Here is an 18,318-nt window from a genome sequence, read left to right as displayed (position 1 = left end):
GGAAAAGACAGCCAAAAACCTACTACTCACTACATTCCACGCAGTGGTGCTCAGCCCCTTCAAAAGACAAAACTAATACCTCTACCCAAAACACACCAGAGAACAACAGCCAGATATACACAAAAACAAGGGAAGCAAGTAACACAAAACACAAAGAAAAAAGAAAAATAGAGCACCAACCTGATAATTCAAGAAAAACTTGAAAGGCGCCTGAATAGAAAGCAAAAGCATGACAGCCGAAGAACGACAGCAACGAAGTAGAAGCTCGACAATAACAAAACAAGGAAAAAACCAGAGAGAAGGAAGTAAAGTCCACAAAGGAGAGCAAAAACTAAGAAATGAAATGAAGGAGGGAAGAAAAGGAAAAAAACCAAAACGGTTTCAAAAATGGAAAAGGATGAAAACAACCCTGGAAGTAAACAAAGCACTAAGGGGCAAAATTGGAAAGCAAACCAAGCGTCTTCTCAAATAAATGCACCTCTTCAAAAAACGCAACTGACAACATGCCCCAAAAAGTGAAGCAGGCGCAAGAATATGGAAGGTTCACGCCAACCAACAACACGGATTCCGAAGATGACGAACCTTGGCTTAAACACAAACTCAGGGCCGACACGTCGGCCCCCCGCGATAAAGAAGATCCGTCAAACTGGAACTCCACTCCGACAAAACGAGGAAGGCCACCAACGGCCAAAACCATATCCTCTAGCGACAGAGACCGACTTCGTTCGCTCTCCCGCTGCGGGGGCAACTGTTATGGATCGAGCCCAAGGATTTCACACCCAGAATAACCCCCGAACTCGGTTACCTGGATCCGAACCAACTTTCGAATTTAAACGTCTCCCTTATCTTAGCCAAATAAGATAAGATAAGATATCCACCATCACCGATAAAAGGAGGGCCCAGGTCCCCTCAGGTACAGATTCATTCCACACACTTTATTTCTCTCAGATCCATTCTGATTTGAGCGTTGGAGTGTCTTTGCAGGTACCACCCACCATTGCTCCAGTCAAATAATCCGGCATCCGCAATATATATGATTTTTTTTAATCAAATATATTACTATTTTTTTATTAAGAAGACTTTTACATTATCAATTTAAACTTTGTATTATTATTTAATATTTAATTATTATAAATTTATGAAAGTTATTTAATATTTGATGTGTAGATTTTTTATTATTTGTATATAAATTATGACATAATGTTGAATGTTTGCCTTTTTTACATAAATCGTACTAGGCTATATATAATTTTATGGTGAGTTTTATGGTGTTTTTGTTATGGTGGCTAGATTGTCTAACTTTTTTTTTTAAAGTAAAAAATAAAATGTTTAAAATAAAAAATAAATCATGTAAAATTTATTAAATATAATTTATTTACCTCTTTTAGTAACTTAAATACAAAGTGATAGACACCATAGCATTCACCTAATTTTATTAGCTCACTACGCGCTACCATTATTTATGTGTTAATGGACAACAGTAAATATTTTATTAAATAGTGATAGGGTTAGAGTATCATAATTTACGAATAATTTTAGTTTAAAATTAACTTACAAATTGTTTCTCCCAAGCAGGATTTACTCTTTTGAGGTAAAATTGAGTATTCTAAAATAATTTATATAAATAATTAGAGGAATTTTTTGTATATTTAATTTTCATTTACAAAAATTATGTAAAATTAATTTCTCAATAATTTATTTACGTAAAAAAGCCTTTTTATCTAGATTGCTTGTGGGTTGTGAGATGAACGAAGCAGACAAAATTACCGTGTGAAATGTTATTCTTTATGAAAAAATGGTTTTGAAAATTTTGTATCATTTTAACGTTAAACAACAATAGTAGTTTATTTTTTATAATTAATAATTAATAATTAATTTTAATACATCCATAGTAAAAAAAGATACTTTTAAAGCTTTTAAATAATATATATTTAGATTCTTGAGGAAAAAAATAAAAATGATATTTTATTTTTAAAATGTAAACTATAAGTATAATGAATTATCTACTCTAATAATTACTAATTCGTAATTATCTCCAATTTTGTTTTTGAAGAGCATCTTTATCATCAAGACATGAGACTAATTTTCTTGGGGTATAATGAATTATCTCTAATAATTACTAATTAGTAATTATATACGTGTATAGCTTAGTGTGTGTATAGACATTCAATACTTTATTATCACTTGAACTAACGTAAATAATTAAATTAATTATTTATCATATTAAAATTTGGATAAATATAAACACCAACTGAACAATAACAATATATTTTTTAGAAAGTTATTAAACTCGTATCTAGATATTAACATATTGATGGAACTATATTAAATGGAAATTCTATGTTATATTACATAACTTATCTAAATATTAACCTCGGGATGGAACTATATCAAATGCAAATGGTATATGTTATATTACATACAAGTATCGCTGTCACCAAAGAATTGGGTAAGGGTAAGAATATTTGCCGCATTACCTAACTCATTATTCATAAGTTGGTTTCTAATAATAAAAGTACGAAAGATCCAAAACATAGCATGTTCTTATTCCATCGCACGCTGGCACCACCTTGTATAACTCAAGAATTAACATTTAACAAAAAATAATAATAATTCAAGCTTTGAGTTGTTAATGTTCAATACTTTCAATATATATATATATATATATATATATATATATATATATATATATATTGTTGCGGTGTGGCCCATGCAGGTACGGGTCGGACCGACCCATCGAAAACCCGACCCGAGCGGTCGAGCTCTCAGTGTTCGCCACAACACCTGGACACGCGTCCTCACCATTCCCCCAACACAGCTGGGGGGATCTTCGTGGAAAGTGGGCTCGCCCCCTCTGGGCCCACCCCTGACACAGTATAAATAGGGAAGGACCTGTCCTTCCCCGAGGTATGCCATTTTCCTTTCACTTAACCACCTTCCCGCCTGCACATTGCTGACAAGAGCGTCGGAGTGTCTTTGCAGGTGGCACCCCCCCTCATTCTCATTCCGCAACGGGTACCCGGCTACTCGGCAAGACCAGTTCCAGCGCGATCAAAGGCCCTCCCACCATCTCACCTAACCACCGACCTGTCCGGAAACCGACAACCGAACATTGGCGCCGTCTGTGGGGATCGAAACTCTGCCTAAATGGAAGTCGCGCTGGGTCCCGGAGACCAAGCCCGAGCAGCCGGAGCAGAGGGGGCGGCCTCTGTCGCCTCGCTAAGGGGGCGGCGGAGGTCCCCCTGTCAACACGCAGAACAGCTCACGAGAGCACGACCGTTCGGGGTAACAGGCGGCGACAGCGCCATAATAATGCAAGAGCTACGCCACCGGGTCCAGAACTTGGAGCGGCAGTTGGCCGACCGGGAGCGGGACGAACGAGCCACCGATCCCAGCTACACCCCGTCTCCCGAGAGCGAGGAGGAAGACTCTCACCGGAGCCGCCCGCGGCATACATCCGCATCCCGAACGGAAGCGGAGAGCACACGGGAGGAGTCTCCTATCCCGAGAAGACGAAATGACACGATCATCTTCTCGCGGAGCAGGCTAACCCGCCACGCGACAAGAGGTCGCGAAGACGGGGAAAGGAGATCCGAGAGAACACGACAACCTGTGATAATGGGCGCCACCCCGTTCCACCAATCTATCCTCGAGGTCCGGTTGCCGAAACACTTCGACAAACCGACGGACATGAGGTACGACGGAACTCAAGACCCTTTAGAATATCTCACGGCCTTTGAGGCCAGGATGAACCTGGAGGGAGTGGGGGACGAGGTAAGATGCCGTGCTTTCCCAGTAACCTTAGCGGGACCAGCGATGAGGTGGTTTAACGGCCTCCCGCAAGGATCCATCTACAGCTTCTCAGACATCAGCCGTGCATTCCTGGCCCAATTCACGACACGGATAGCAAAGGCAAAGCACCCCATCAACCTTCTAGGAGTAACCCAGAGACAAGGAGAACCGACCAGGAGATACCTAGATCGGTTCAACGATGAATGCTTGGAAATTGATGGCCTAACCGACTCGGTGGCCAGTCTTTGCCTGACTAACGGCCTCCTCAACGAGAACTTCCGAAAACATCTCGCCACGAAACCAGTTTGGACAATGCACGAGATCCAGACGGTAGCTAAAGAATACATAAACGACGAGGAAGTCAGCCGAGTTGTAGCCGCCAACAAACGGCAGTCCAGCTATAGTCAAACCCGACAACAGGGCAATGGGGAAAGGCCAAAAGGACAAGCTAGGGAAGAGGCGCTAAGTAAGGCACCGAGGACATTCCCCCGAATCGGGAAATTCACCAACTACACTCCGCTCGCTCTCCCCGTCGCGGAAGTTTACCAACAAATAGCTGAGAAAGGAATCCTGCCGAAGCCCCGACCACTCAAGGACCGTACTGGAGGGAACAGAAACCTTTATTGTGACTACCACAAGGGTTATGGCCATCTAACGCAGGATTGTTTTGACCTGAAAGATGCACTGGAACAAGCGATAAGGGAAGGAAAACTAGCGGCCTTCTCCCACCTAATCAGGGAGCCAAGAAGGCGCTACCGCGACCAAGACGAAGAAGGCAAAACCCGCTCGGCAAAACGGCGACAAGAGCCAGAAGGCAGAGAGCACGGCCTCACTGTGATAAACGTAGTAACGGCCAAAAACGCCGCACCGAGATCCAGGTCCGCACACAAGAAGGACACAAAGATATTGTCGATCTCCTCCTCGTCGACGCGAAACTCTAAGAAGCCTCCATCCATTTCTTTCGGCCCAGAAGACCAATGGTTCGACGACGTCCCGGAGAACCCGCCCATGGTCATAACGGCCCGAGTGGGGACCGGCCTCGTCAAGCGCATCCTTGTCGACACGGGAGCGGACTCGAACATCATGTTCCGCAACGTGTTCGATGCGCTGGGATTGAAGGATGCCGACCTAACGACTCACCAACACGGGGTCATTGGATTAGGCGACCACTTCATCAAGCCAGACGGAATAATATCCCTGCCAATCTCAGTAGGACAATCCCAGGACAGGAGATCGGCGATGGCCGAGTTCGTGATCCTCCAAGACTCCACCGCCTATAATATCATCCTGGGAAGGAAAACGATCAATGATTTCGAGGCCATAATCAACACAAAGTTGCTGATCATGAAATTTGTTACCGACGACGGATCCATAGGGTCCATAAGAGGAGACCTTGAAACGGCGGTCGCTTGTGACAATGCCAGCCTCTCCCTTAGAAAGAAATCCAAAGAGGCGTCCGGTGTGTTCCTAGCCGACCTAGATGCCAGAGTAGACGACGAGCCTAGACCAGAACCGGAAGGGGACCTGGAGAAGTTCAGAATCGGCGATGAAGAGGAAAGATTCACGTTCGTTAACAAAAACCTCCCACTCGAGTTGAAGGAACCTTTGGTTGAAATGATAAGAGCCAACAAGGACTTGTTTGCCTGGACTCCTGCCGACATGCCGGGCATAGACCCAAATATCATCTCACATCATCTCGCCGTCAAGGCGGAAGCACGCCCGGTAGCCCAGCGAAGGAGAAAGATGTCGACGGAAAGAGCAGAGGAGGTGGCCAGGCAGACGGCCAGCCTCCTAGAAGCAGGCTTCATACGGGAAGTCGACTACTCTACATGGCTCTCGAATGTAGTGTTGGTGAAAAAGCACAACGGCAAGTGGAGAATGTGCGTGGACTATTCTGACCTTAACAAAGCATGTCCCAAGGATTGCTTCCCCCTCCCTAACATAGATGCACTCGTCGACGCTGCGGCGGGATACCGGTATTTAAGTTTCATGGATGCTTACTCCGGCTACAACCAGATACCGATGCACCGCCCAGACGAGGACAAGATGGCGTTCATAACGCCAGGAGGAACTTTCTGCTATAAGGTGATGCCTTTCGGCCTAAAAAATGCGGGAGCAACATACCAGAGGCTGATGAATAGGATATTCCACGACCTCATAGGGAAGACAGTTGAAGTCTATGTGGATGACATCCTCGCCAAAACAACACGACCTAACGACCTTTTGAACGACCTGGCGAGTGTATTCGCGTCCCTCAGGCAACACGGTATGAGGCTGAATCCCCTCAAGTGTGCTTTCGCTGTGGAAGCTGGAAAGTTCCTCGGGTTCATGATAACCCAAAGAGGGGTAGAAGCCAACCCGGAGAAGTGCCAGGCGATACTCCAAATGAAGAGCCCAGGTAGTATCAAGGACGTCCAGAGGTTGGCCGGTCGGCTGGCCTCACTATCATGATTTCTCGGAGCGTCGGCAACAAAAGCCCTGCCTTTCTTCAACCTCATGAAGAGAGGAATGGCGTTCGAATGGACACCCGCATGCGAGGAAGCCTTCCGGCATTTCAAAGAGATCCTGGAGGCACCACCTGTCCTCGGGAAGCCAAAAGAAGGGGAGCCGTTATACCTGTATATCGCCATAACAGGAGAAGCCTTGGCCTCAGTTTTGGTACGAGAAGAAGGACGGACACAACAACCCGTCTATTTTGTTAGCAGGGCCTTACAAGGGGCAGAGCTAAGATATAACAAACTGGAAAAGCTAGCTCTGGCACTCCTGACCTCTTCGAGAAGGTTGAAGCAATACTTCCAAAGTCACCAGATCATCGTAAGAACGGACCAGGGGATCCGGCAAGTGCTCCAAAAACCCGATTTGGCGGGGAGAATGATGACTTGGTCGATTGAACTCTCTCAATACGACATACGATACGAACCCCGGCAAGCCATCAAAGCGCAGGCGATGGCGGACTTTCTGGTAGAAGTAGCGGGGGATCTGGTCGAAGATACGAACACACGGTGGAAGCTCCATGTAGACGGAGCCTCCAACCAGACGTTCGGGGGTGCCGGGATCATCCTGGAAAGCCCGGCCGGAGTCGTATACGAACAGTCGATCAAGTTCGATTTTCCCGTTTTAAACAATCAAGCAGAGTACGAAGCCCTTATAGGAGGCTTAACCTTAGCAGCGGAGGTCGGGGCAACAAGGTTGGAGATATGTAGCGATTCGCAAATCGTCACCTCCCAAGTAAACGGAAGTTATCAAGCTAGGGACTCACTGCTACAGAAGTACTTGGAAAGAGTCAAAGACTTGAGCCAAAAGTTCGAAGAAGTCACGATCCAGCACGTTCCGAGAGAGAGGAACACACGGGCAGACCTCTTGTCAAAGTTGGCTAGCACCAAACCGGGAGAGGGTAACCGGTCTCTAATCCAAGGGAAGTTGAAGGAGCCGGCAGTCACTTTACACCTCTCGAACCTAAGCCCCTCCTGGTTGGATCCCATTATCGACTTCTTAGAAAACAGCAAGCTCCCCGACAACGAAAAAGATGCCAAAAAGTTAAGAAGGGAAGCCGCCAGATACGCCATCATCCAGGGTCAGCTTTTCAGGAAGGGATTCAATCATCCCCTACTGAAGTGTTTACATCCCGACCAGACGGATTACGTCCTCAGGGAGGTCCATGAAGGATGCTGCGGCCACCACATAGGAGGCAAAGCCTTAGCGAGAAAGCTAATCCGAGCCGGACATTGCTGGCCATCGATGATGGCTGACTCCAAGGAATTCGTTAAGAAGTGTGTCAAGTGCCAAGAAAACGCCAACTTTCATCACGCGCCGGCCTCTGAGCTCAGCTTGCTAACGGCCTCTTGACCATTCTCGCAGTGGGGAGTCGATCTCTTGGGACCTTTTCCCGTTGGCCCGGGACAAGTCAAGTACCTCATAGTCGCTATCGACTACTACACAAAATGGATAGAGGCCGAACCACTGGCCAGCATATCCTCGTCCAATTGCAGGAAATTCATGTGGAGACAAGTCATAACACGATTCGGTATTCCTGAAGTCGTCATCTCGGACAACGGGACACAATTTACCGACAAGAAATTCACAGAATTCCTCACCGGCCTAGGCATCAAGCAGAGATTCTCCTCGATAGAGCACCCACAGACAAACGGGCAGGTCGGGTCCGCAAACAAGATCATCTTGCAAGGGCTCAAGAAGAGACTGGATGGCAAGAAAGGCGCTTGGGCCGACGAGCTAGCCTCGGTCCTCTGGTCCTATCGAACAACCGAGCAATCCTCCACTAGAGAGACACCTTTCCGACTAACCTACGGGTCAGACGCAGTGATACCTGTAGAGATCGGAGAGCTGAGTCCACGATTACTCCTGGGGGGAGTAGGGGAAGCCGTCGAGAAAGACCCGATAGAAAAAACCAGGGAAATGGCCCATCTGGCAGAAGCAGCGCTAAAACAAAGAATGGCCTTACGCTACAATGCCAAAGCACTCAAAAGAAAGTTCAAAGAAAACGACCTCGTCTTGAGGCGTAACGACATCGGCTCGTCTACCCGGGGAGAAGGTAAACTAGCGGCGAACTGGGAAGGACCATATCGAGTCAAGGAGGTAATCGGAAGAGGAGCATACAAACTAGAAAGGCTCAATGGCAAGGAGGTCCCGAGGACATGGAATGCGGACAACTTAAGGAGGTTCTATTCGTAAGCCATCTATTTTGTAATAGCACTTCAGTGTCTTTGCTACAATGATTAAGCCTGTCCAATTTCTACATGCTATATTTGCCTATGTTATTTTCTAATTTCTAACTTTTGAGCGACCACTGTGAGAACGATGATATGCGGCCTCGGGACTGATCACCCCGGGAGCCCCTCAGTTCAAAAAATACGGTGAACGACCACAATAAGAACGCGCGCCATAAACGGCCAACGCGAGTAAACGGAAACGCGAAGTAAATCGGCATATCAACAAATAGTTAAACTTACGGGCAAACGAACCCACAAACCGATTAATGGGCACCAAAGTCGCAATACAAAAGTTTAACAAAAAGATGTTCAAATAGTACAAACATCACTTTTTCGGCATATCAACAACTTTGCCATCTTTAATGGTCTTGAAAACTCCGATCGCCGACACATCGAAGTCCGGAGAAACGATCTTCACCTGAGCTTTGAGGGCCTCTTCAGTCATGAAAATCGCATTCTTACCCTGCTCCTTGACTTCCTTGTGCTTTCGCTTGAACAGCTCGGCCTCCTCCCGGGCAGCCTTGGCGGCCGCCTCCGCCTCGTCCCGCTCTTTCTCCAGAGCGGACACCCGACCTTGCGCAGCGCTCAGCTGGCTCTTCAAGGTCAGCTCTTGTTCCGTCAAATGGGACACGGAGGCGTCGGCAGTCTTCAACTTCTCCTCGGCTGAAGCAACCTTTTTCTGGGAGGCGTCAAGCTTGTTCCCCGCTTCAACTAACTGATCTTGAAGCGTTTTCACTTGGGTTTTGTATTTGTTATTGGCATCAACCGCAGACTCAAGCTTCCGACGAAGCGAGGCCATACCAGAAAGCTCAAACTCAGCCTTCCGGGCAATGGCCGCGCCACGAAGAAGAGTACGGTACATCCACCGAGCCTGCTCCGAGAGGTCGGTGCCATGGAAATGATCCTCCGTGCCCGGAAGCAGCTGGGCATCTATGAAGGTCCCGGCGTCAAAGTTCCTTTCCATGACAGTCAAAACCCCCTCGGGACTAGACTGCGACCTCTGTCTCTTGGGGGTGGGGATGACGGACAATTCTTCTTCTTCCTCCCGACGAGAAGAGGACGAGTGCCCGGGAATTGGAACCTCGGCAGGAATTGGGGTTTCGGAAGTAGGAGTAGCAACTTTGGCAGATGTGTCGACTTCAGGAGGAGGCACTTCCGGAGGGACCGTCTCCTGTTGCCCTCTGGTCTCCTCGCCTTCGTCATCCTGAAGAAAGGTTTGGTACAAGTTATCCATGCCGGTCACTTCGGCAGAAAGCCCCACTACAGAACAAATTGGAAAATAAACAAGTTAATGGAAGCAGCAAAGAAATAAACAAGTAATGGAAGCAGCAAAGGAAAATCCAAACAAGCGACTACACGACAAGAGAACTCACGAATATAATCTCGGGCGGCCTCCCGGTTACCCATGAGGAGGTGAGGGTTCACGTTATTCCTCCCAAGAACCGCCCACAAAATGTCGGCTATCCGCCGATCCACGGTCGACATCCCTTTATAAGTAACTTTGATAAAAGGATTAGACCCCGCCCCGAAACTCCAATACGTCGGGATGAGGCGCTCATTTTCCAAAGATAACCAAAAAGGGTGACGGCCCTTAACCGGGCGGACCTTAAAGTACTTGTCCTTGAACCCATGGTAGGAGTCCTCGAACAAGCCAAAAATTCTCCGGCCCTGGGCAGACCGGAAGGACATGAATCCTTTCTTGTGCTTCCCCTCCTTCGAAGGGTTGGTTAGATTAAAGAAAAACAGAAAGACGTCAACAGAGACCGGTAGCTCTAAGTACTCGCACACCATCTCAAAGCAGCGAATAGATGCCCAGCTGTTTGGGTGCAGTTGAGACGGTGCCACGAAAATCTGGTTCAGGAGGTTCATTTGAAAGGGGGAAAAGGGGATGCGGACCCCAACCTGAGTGAACATGGCCTTATAAAACCAGATCCAATCGGCAACCCGGGGAGCATTAAAATTAATTTCATAAAGCCGTTCGTGAGGGGCGGGGACATAGACATCATAGTTCGCCTCCTCGTCGGTACCCCCACAGAGATATTCGGCCTGACGAAACTCCGTTAGCTCCTCCTCACCCATCTGATTGGGAGAGTTCCTGAGGTCGGAAACCACCCACACGTACGGGTCATAACCCGCGGCGGAGCTTGAAGCTCGGCTAACGACACGAGGCATACCTACAGTGGGGGCACCGCGCGGTTAGTCCGTGAGGCCGGAATCCGGGAAAGACCCGAAGAAACCCCCCGTGCCGTGACCACAAGGGGGACCAAACAAACCAAAACCAAAGCAAAAACATAAACCCCCCATGACACACCACGATCAACAAAAGAAAAAGAGAGTGCATCCACAAAATGCGCCCATGGACAACAGGAAAAGAGCAAGCACAGGAAAAATGATCATGGCAGACATGCAAACACTCATAAAAGTAAAAGGAAGAAGAAGTAGTTACCTGGATGAATTGAGGAAGTTCGAATAGGGACGAAGCACACTAGAGCAATGGAAACAGCCTTTGTGTGATGAGAGCAAAGAAGGGACGAATGGGCAGTATGATCAAGAAGGCAAAATAAATGGAAGAAGAACAGAAGCGTAAAACTGTTCAAAACCGCTCTAATGGAAGCGCGAAAGACCTGGGGGCAGAATCGTCTTTGCACACACGGGATTTTTCAATCTTTTATGGGCATTTAATGCCCCGCGCGAAAAACAAGGCGACGAAGGAACGCCCCGGACCACGAACGGGCACGCATGCGGGCAGCGCGTCACTCACACGAACGGCCGACTAAACGACAACGATGATAGAAGACTCGCCGCCAACAGCCTATACGGCTGATTATCGGTGCGTGGGGGCACTGTTGCGGTGTGGCCCATGCAGGTACGGGTCGGACCGACCCATCGAGAACCCGACCCGAGCGGTCGAGCTCTCAGTGTTCGCCACAACTCCTGGACACGCGTCCTCACCATTCTCCCAACACAGCTGGGGAGAATCTTCGTGGAAAGTGGGCTCGCCCCCTCTGGGCCCACCCCTGACACAGTATAAATAGGGAAGGACCTGTCCTTCCCCGAGGTATGCCATTTTCCTTTCACTTAACCACTTCCCGCCTGCACATTGCTGACAAGAGCGTCGGAGTGTCTTTGCAGGTGGCACCCCCCCCCCATTCTCATTCCGCAACGGGTACCCGGCTACTCGGCAAGACCAGTTCCAGCGCGATCAAAGGCCCTCCCACCATCTCACCTAACCACCGACTTGTCCGGAAACCGACAACCGAACATATATATATATATATATATTCGGCCAATAAGTCATATTATATGAATACTAGGAATGTTTTCGGGTCGAATTAGTTTGAATTTAAAAAAGAAAATCGAATCGATTAATTTGTATTTAAATTTTTTTGTGAGTAAATTTGAATTAATCTGAACCAATTAAACTTAGGTTAGATTAATTTAAAATTAAATACTCAATTAAAAATAAAAGTAAAAAAATTTATGTGTATAGTGAGATTAAATACTCATTTAAAAATAAAATTAAATACTCATTTAAATACCCAATTTAAAATTTTTGGGGAGGACATTATAATTTGAGAATAGATGTTATTGTTTTTATTTGATAATGTTAGTTTTTTATATAAATTTATACAAATATACAATATAAAAAATTATATATATAGTGAGATTATTAAAAATAGGCTTTAGCAAACATATTTTAAAGATATATGAGAAGCTTGCTATTAGTAAAAAAATTTAAATATTTTTATTTAATGAATACAAAATGAATACATTGAAAATTTAAATTTTTTATACTTTTAATAATTTTTTTAATTTACAAGACACAATATAAATAAACTTTTAAAAATAAAAATAATATTTTTTGTTAGATAAAAGTGACAATAATATCACAAATAACTTTTTAAGTCTTTGTCCTTTTATTGGGCCACTGTATAGTACGACCCATAAATAAAGTAACTGAATTAAAGCCTCAAGTAGCATGTATCCCTAGAGAGTAGAGACTAAGCCCAACCCATTTAAGCGTTCTGTATGGAGCATTTTTTCCGCTGGTTGATGCAGAAAGAGGGCCAAGAAGAAAGAGACTACCGAACCTCTCACAATTACAGGTTCATGGCAAGAAGAAAGAGACATTAACCAACTTGAGTCGGTCAAGTGGTCAACTCACTCGTCCGCTTAAGTAAGTATCGGAGGTTCGAATTCCGCCTTGTGCATGAAGCAATCCATTGGCCAGCGACAGACCTTTAAATGGACCTCAGATCCGTGACGGATTAATCCTTGACCTGTCGGATTAGAAGATACCGTAGACAATAAAAAAAACAAGAAAGAGACATTCTCATTGTAATTATTAATCCATGAGATTCAACAACAAATTCACAACAAACTCATGAGCTAACAATTGAAACACCACTTTTACATGTTTCATCAGTCATCAATTAGTACATTTAACTAAAATATAAATATTGCTACATCTTCGCCCATCACTGTCCCCATTTGCTTATTTCCGCTAAAGCCGTTTACTGCTCTTGGATTCTTAATGCATCATTTGTTCAGGTAGTTAGATTTTTAAAATACTTAGATAGTACCTCATCATCACTACTTACTAATCTACAACTCTCACGAACAACATCTCAAAAAAAAAAACACATTAACTCCTAACCCATAAAAGTTAGATCATGAGCAGAGAGTCAAGTACTCCTGTTGTCCCTTCCACATGGTTATCAAGACAATTAAGTATTTAATACCAACTATCCAACCACAATATTTTAAATAAACACCCACTACGTTATTCTCTCACAATTATTTGATTTTACAATACTGAATATAGCTCGTTCTGTTTGATATCTGGACTAGCCTTTATTTTGAATTGGATGAAGTATATATCGACTTCTCTAGAACAGCGACAGTGATTATTACAAAGACACTCCAATGTTTAAATCAGAAAAAACTTAACATAAAATATGAGAGATCTTAGAACCAAACGATATTTATGAAGTTGTTTGTATCGTAAACGGTTTATCAGTGTTCTCCAAGTTGTTAAGGATATTAACTTGATTCTGCTATTGAGTGACATCCGTTTTTTATGGAAAAAGCTTGTTAGGAGAGAGAAGCGCAGTCTTTAGCACATGTTTGTTTTATTAGAATTTCATGTATTTTGTTATTCACTTTTATTGTGATTCCGATCCCCATTTATAGGCGGGTCCAATTTGAGTTGACTTTTTAAAAATTTCAAAATTTGTTTAGAATGAAATAAAAAAGGTGAACAAAAATAATAAAAATAAGAAATAGAAGAGAAATTAAATAGTTACTTATACCTTTACGTGTGTAGTGATTCTTGGATCAATGGTTTCCATGCTTTAGTATCTCACAAGGCTTCAACTTTGCCTTCCCGGGTGGTTACTTTTACTTTTTCAAAGAAGTAATTTATTTCCTAGATTGTTGACACTTTGATTTGCCGCCTCTGTTTATTGCATTTTGTAGAAGGAGGGAGTTGAAACGCGAGTAAAAAAGGTTAGTGATTTTACTATTTTTGTATTTTGTTTAAAGGGTAAAGAAAAAAAAAGATGTGGAGAGTGAAAAGTCTAAAGATTCGGACGATGAGATTGTGGAGGTGGAAAGTTGTTGTAGATGAGAATGATCATTATTTTCGGGTATCATTTTTGGTGATAGGGTATGTATCTTTTATTCGTAATACGGATAGGATTCAATTTTTGCCTTGCGATCTGTCTAACTGTGTGTGCCTTAAAAGAGAAGGGTGCGAGTTTTTTTATATGCATACATGTGTTTTTGTTGAACTGGAAGTTAGGTTTTTGTTTACTATGTTTGAGCGTGACGTCTTGATGCAATTGAAATGTGCACCTTCACAGCTACACCCAAATTCTTAGACATTTGTAAGGAGTTTCGAGATTTTGATAGAATTTTTGGAGATAGAACCATCTTTAGAGGTATTTTTTGCGTTGTTTTAGGAAAAGGGTGTGAGGAGGGGTTGTTGGATAAACTTAGCTAGTATACCTAATTGTGTCATCTTTAGTTTGTGTAAGTCATCGTTCAAAGGTTTCAAAGAGATGTTTGTGAAGGTGAGGTCAGTAGAGGAGGAGTATCCTTTTTATGTAGATGAATATTAGATGAAAAAGTTTTCGTTGTCTTGTATGCATATCCTCGGTAGATCTTAGGGATAAATAGGATGGAATATATGAATGAAATGATAGTTGAGTTTATGGTGAACAATATATCCTTGTCAAGTCTGTTAGCTATATCAAAGTTTCCTTGAATAGGATACTGATAGAGATGGTGTGATTGAATATTTGATGTTTGTGTTTTCAGGGGAGAAAGCTCCTAAGGTTACTACAAGTAGTCTTCGGACTTTTTTTAAGTCCAAGAATGTGGAGAAAGAAGGTTCAACCAATAATATTAAGATGGAGCATGGGGCCGAGGTAAATCAGCCCTCTCCGCCAAAAAGGTTAATCACAAAAGGAAGAAGATAGAGGCTGGTGTTGAAAAGGGTAGGGTGGTGGACTTAACTGGTTCAAAAATAATTGAGAAGCATGTTGACTTAGCCAAAGTGGAGAAGTTTACTAAAAATCAAAAGGAGTTACATGACTATAAGGGGAGTGATGATTTGACGTCTCTTTGAGGTGAGCATTTTCCCTTCATGCTTATGTCCGATGACTACTGTCATAGTCTGGCAGATGTGAAATTGGTTGAAAATGTTGGAGTAGCTAAATACTTATAGATAAAAAGAGTTTTTTAAACATATTTTTTGTTACAAAGGTTTGGATGGTTTATATTATTTTGTTTGTCTTATGTAAGTGATGGCTGCTCGCTTGAAGTGTATATCTCATACTCAGGAATTTGTTCATCAGGGAGTCTTATGATAAGAATACAGTGGAGAAACGGGCTTGTGAAAATGCGGAAGTAGAATAATAATTGTACGAGATGTAGGAGAGGTTGGATTTGGAAAAAAGAAGAGAGGAAGAGGTTGAGTGAGGAGATGGCTCTTATTAAAGAGAAAGAGAAGAAGTTGGAAAAGGATAAACCTGATTTGGAGGCAAGGGTTGTGGAGTTAGGTATAGAGAAGAAGAATGTAAAGAATGACAGAGAGCATCATGGGCTGGAGATGTTCACAAGTGGGTTCGAGAGGGCTTTTCAGCAAGCGAAGCTCTTTGCTCCTGATGCTGACTTCGCTAATATGGATCCATGTAAAGCTATGGTTGACAGAAAACTGGTTGATGATGAATCTAACCAAGAGGGTGGAGATGAAAATGTAGATGCATTTTGATAAACTCTGTTTAGTTAAATAGCCTTTTTAAGGGATATGTCTCGGTGTTAATTTGGTATTTTGATTAAACAATATTTGTATTTTGATGGATGTTGGTATTTTGATTTGCAATAGATATTAGGTTGATATGAATATGTGTGCACATAGTTAGTTTGAAAATATTCTTTAATATTTTGTTGTTTGTGTGGTATGACTTGAGTGCCATATCTATGTGTTTCTATAAAGTATTAGTTGGTTTAGTTTTTTGAGAAGATATAGACATAATGCTTGTGAAAATAGGTAATAGTATGTTTGATTTAAATATTCTATAACCCAGTGAAGTTGGTGGCAGTAAATAGAATAAAGAATGATTTATAAAGTATTATGGCATTGATTGTGGATTTTAAAGAGTTGATGAATGCATAGGGCATGCCTCGTTAAAATGTCTCCAGCAAAACCCAATTTAGGAAAAAAATCTAATAGTAGAAAAAAGAGTACATCATCGGACCTAACTTATAGACTTAACTATAGTAAAGTTTTAGAGACAAAATATTCCAAGTACTTGGAAGGTTATTGCTTTCTAATGTTTGTAGTTTGTATGCTCCTCGGCCGAGGACCTTTGATACTCGGAATGAGCCTTCCCAATTAGCATTTATTTTTCTATGTCCTTGTGGTTTGCGTGTTTCTTCTGTTTTTCTAAAAATGAGGTCTCCTTCCTAGAAAGACCTTGGTTTGATTCTCTTGTTGTATTTTCGTGCTATAACAAGTTGAGTTGCATGTGTTGGATTAACACTTTGTCACAATTTTCTTCTATTAGGTCGAGTTCAATTGCTCTTAGCCCAGCGTTTGCTTTGTCATTGATGCTTTGAGTTTAGGTGGATTGGAGAGATACTTCAACTGGTATCATAGCATCACAATCATATACTAGTCGAAAGGGAGTCTCTTTTGTTGATAATTGTTCTGTTGTGTTATAACTCCACAGGATTTCTGGCATTAGCTGGTCCCATTGTCCTTTAGAATCTTTGAGTTTTTTCTGAAGTGCCTACAATATGACCTTATTGGCAGCCTCAGTTAAACTATTAGTTTGTGGGTGTTCTACAAATGAAAATTGATGAATAGTTCTAAAATTTTGTAAAAAAATTGTGAATTTTTTATCTATAAATTGTCTGCTATTGTTAGTTATAATAGAGTGAGGTATACCAAATCTACATATTATGTGTTTTCACTCAAAAGATATCATTTTTTTCAGAATTGATTTTTGCTAAAGGTATAACCTCTATCTATTTTGTGAAATAGTCTATAGCAACAATTAAGAATTTAACCTGAGCTGAAGCTGGTGAAAAAGGGTCGAGGATATCTAGCCCCTACTAACTAAAGGGCCTGTTTACCTCTAATGTATGTAATTGCTCGGAGGGGTTATGGATGATTGGTGCGTGGCGTTGGCCATGATCGCAATGTTTGACTTTGTTCGTGCAGTCTCTTTGTAGTGTAGGCCAATAGTACCCAGCCCTTAGTAGTTTAGATGCTAGGCTTCTACCACCTATGTGTGTGCCGCATACCCCTTCATGGACTTCATCCATGGCGAGCTTGGCGTCATCATTGTTTATCAATGATTTTGAAAATCCTCGTTTATATAGTTCAGTTCCGATCATTGTGAAAGAAGTTGATCGCCTTTGGAATTGTCTTTTATCTTGGATATCATCATGTATCATTCCTGTTTGTAAGTATTGTATAAATGGTCTTCGCCAATCTTCTTCCTGAGAAACATTCAATTCACTCGTTAGCATTACACTGGGCTCATTAAATGTTAATTGTGATAAGCTTGGCTGATGTGTGAGGCTTCTAGTAGTTGCTAATTTGGATAGAACATCATCTTGGCAGTTTTGCTCCAAGGTGTGTAGGATATCCCAAATTTTACAAAACAAGAGATAAGATTATTAACAATTGAATTATATTATTCTAATAGTGTATTTCTTACTTGAAAATTACCTGTTACTTGTTGAACGACTAATAGGGAATCACATTTGACATTGATGTGTGTTATTCTGAGTGTAGGAGCTAACTTTAGACCAGCTATAAGTGCTTTATATTCTGTCTGGTTGTTGCTGGCGTAGAAGGTAATTTTAGAGATTGTTCTATAGCTATTCCTTTGCCATTTTTGAGTAATATTCCAGCTTCAAAGCTTTGCATGTTTGATGCTTCATCGACATATAACATCTATATGTCATCGCCTAGAGAGGGTTTGTCAAGGGTGAGCTCTGCTATGAAGTCGTCTAGCGCTTGAGACTTTATGGCTCCTCGTGGTTGGTATTTGATGTCATATTCTGAGAGTTCTATAGACCATTTGATTAATCTTCCAACAAGCTCAGGTTGTGTTAGGATCTGTCTAAGGGGGTGCTCTGTTCGAACTATGATGGTGTGACTTTGAAAATAGTGTCACAGATATCTCACTGTTGTGACAAGAGCTAAGGCTAATTGTTCTAGCCTTGAGTACCTGAGTTTGGAATTTTGTAGAGATTTGTTGATGAAATATACTAGTTGTTG

General features: G+C 42.8%; 1 protein-coding gene across 1 annotated transcript; it reads left to right on the top strand.

Moving 5' to 3' along the window:
* Window positions 1–3,147: 3,147 nt before the first annotated feature.
* On the top strand, window positions 3,148–6,243 carry LOC140175181 (uncharacterized). Its single transcript, XM_072202119.1, has one exon. The coding sequence runs from the start codon at window positions 3,148–3,150 to the stop codon at window positions 6,241–6,243; it is 3,096 nt and encodes a 1,031-aa protein (XP_072058220.1).
* The last annotated feature ends 12,075 nt before the right edge of the window (window positions 6,244–18,318 follow it).

This window comes from Arachis hypogaea, chromosome 9 (genome assembly GCF_003086295.3).
Source record: "Arachis hypogaea cultivar Tifrunner chromosome 9, arahy.Tifrunner.gnm2.J5K5, whole genome shotgun sequence".
Lineage (NCBI taxonomy): Eukaryota > Viridiplantae > Streptophyta > Magnoliopsida > Fabales > Fabaceae > Arachis > Arachis hypogaea.
Note: the sequence above shows the minus strand (reverse complement) of the source record. Positions and strands in the feature narration are given on the sequence as shown.

Excerpts from the sequence above, each read along its gene's own strand:
- LOC140175181 (XM_072202119.1), top strand. The coding sequence starts at position 3,148 with ATGGAAGTCGCGCTGGGTCCCGGAGACCAAGCCCGAGCAGCCGGAGCA.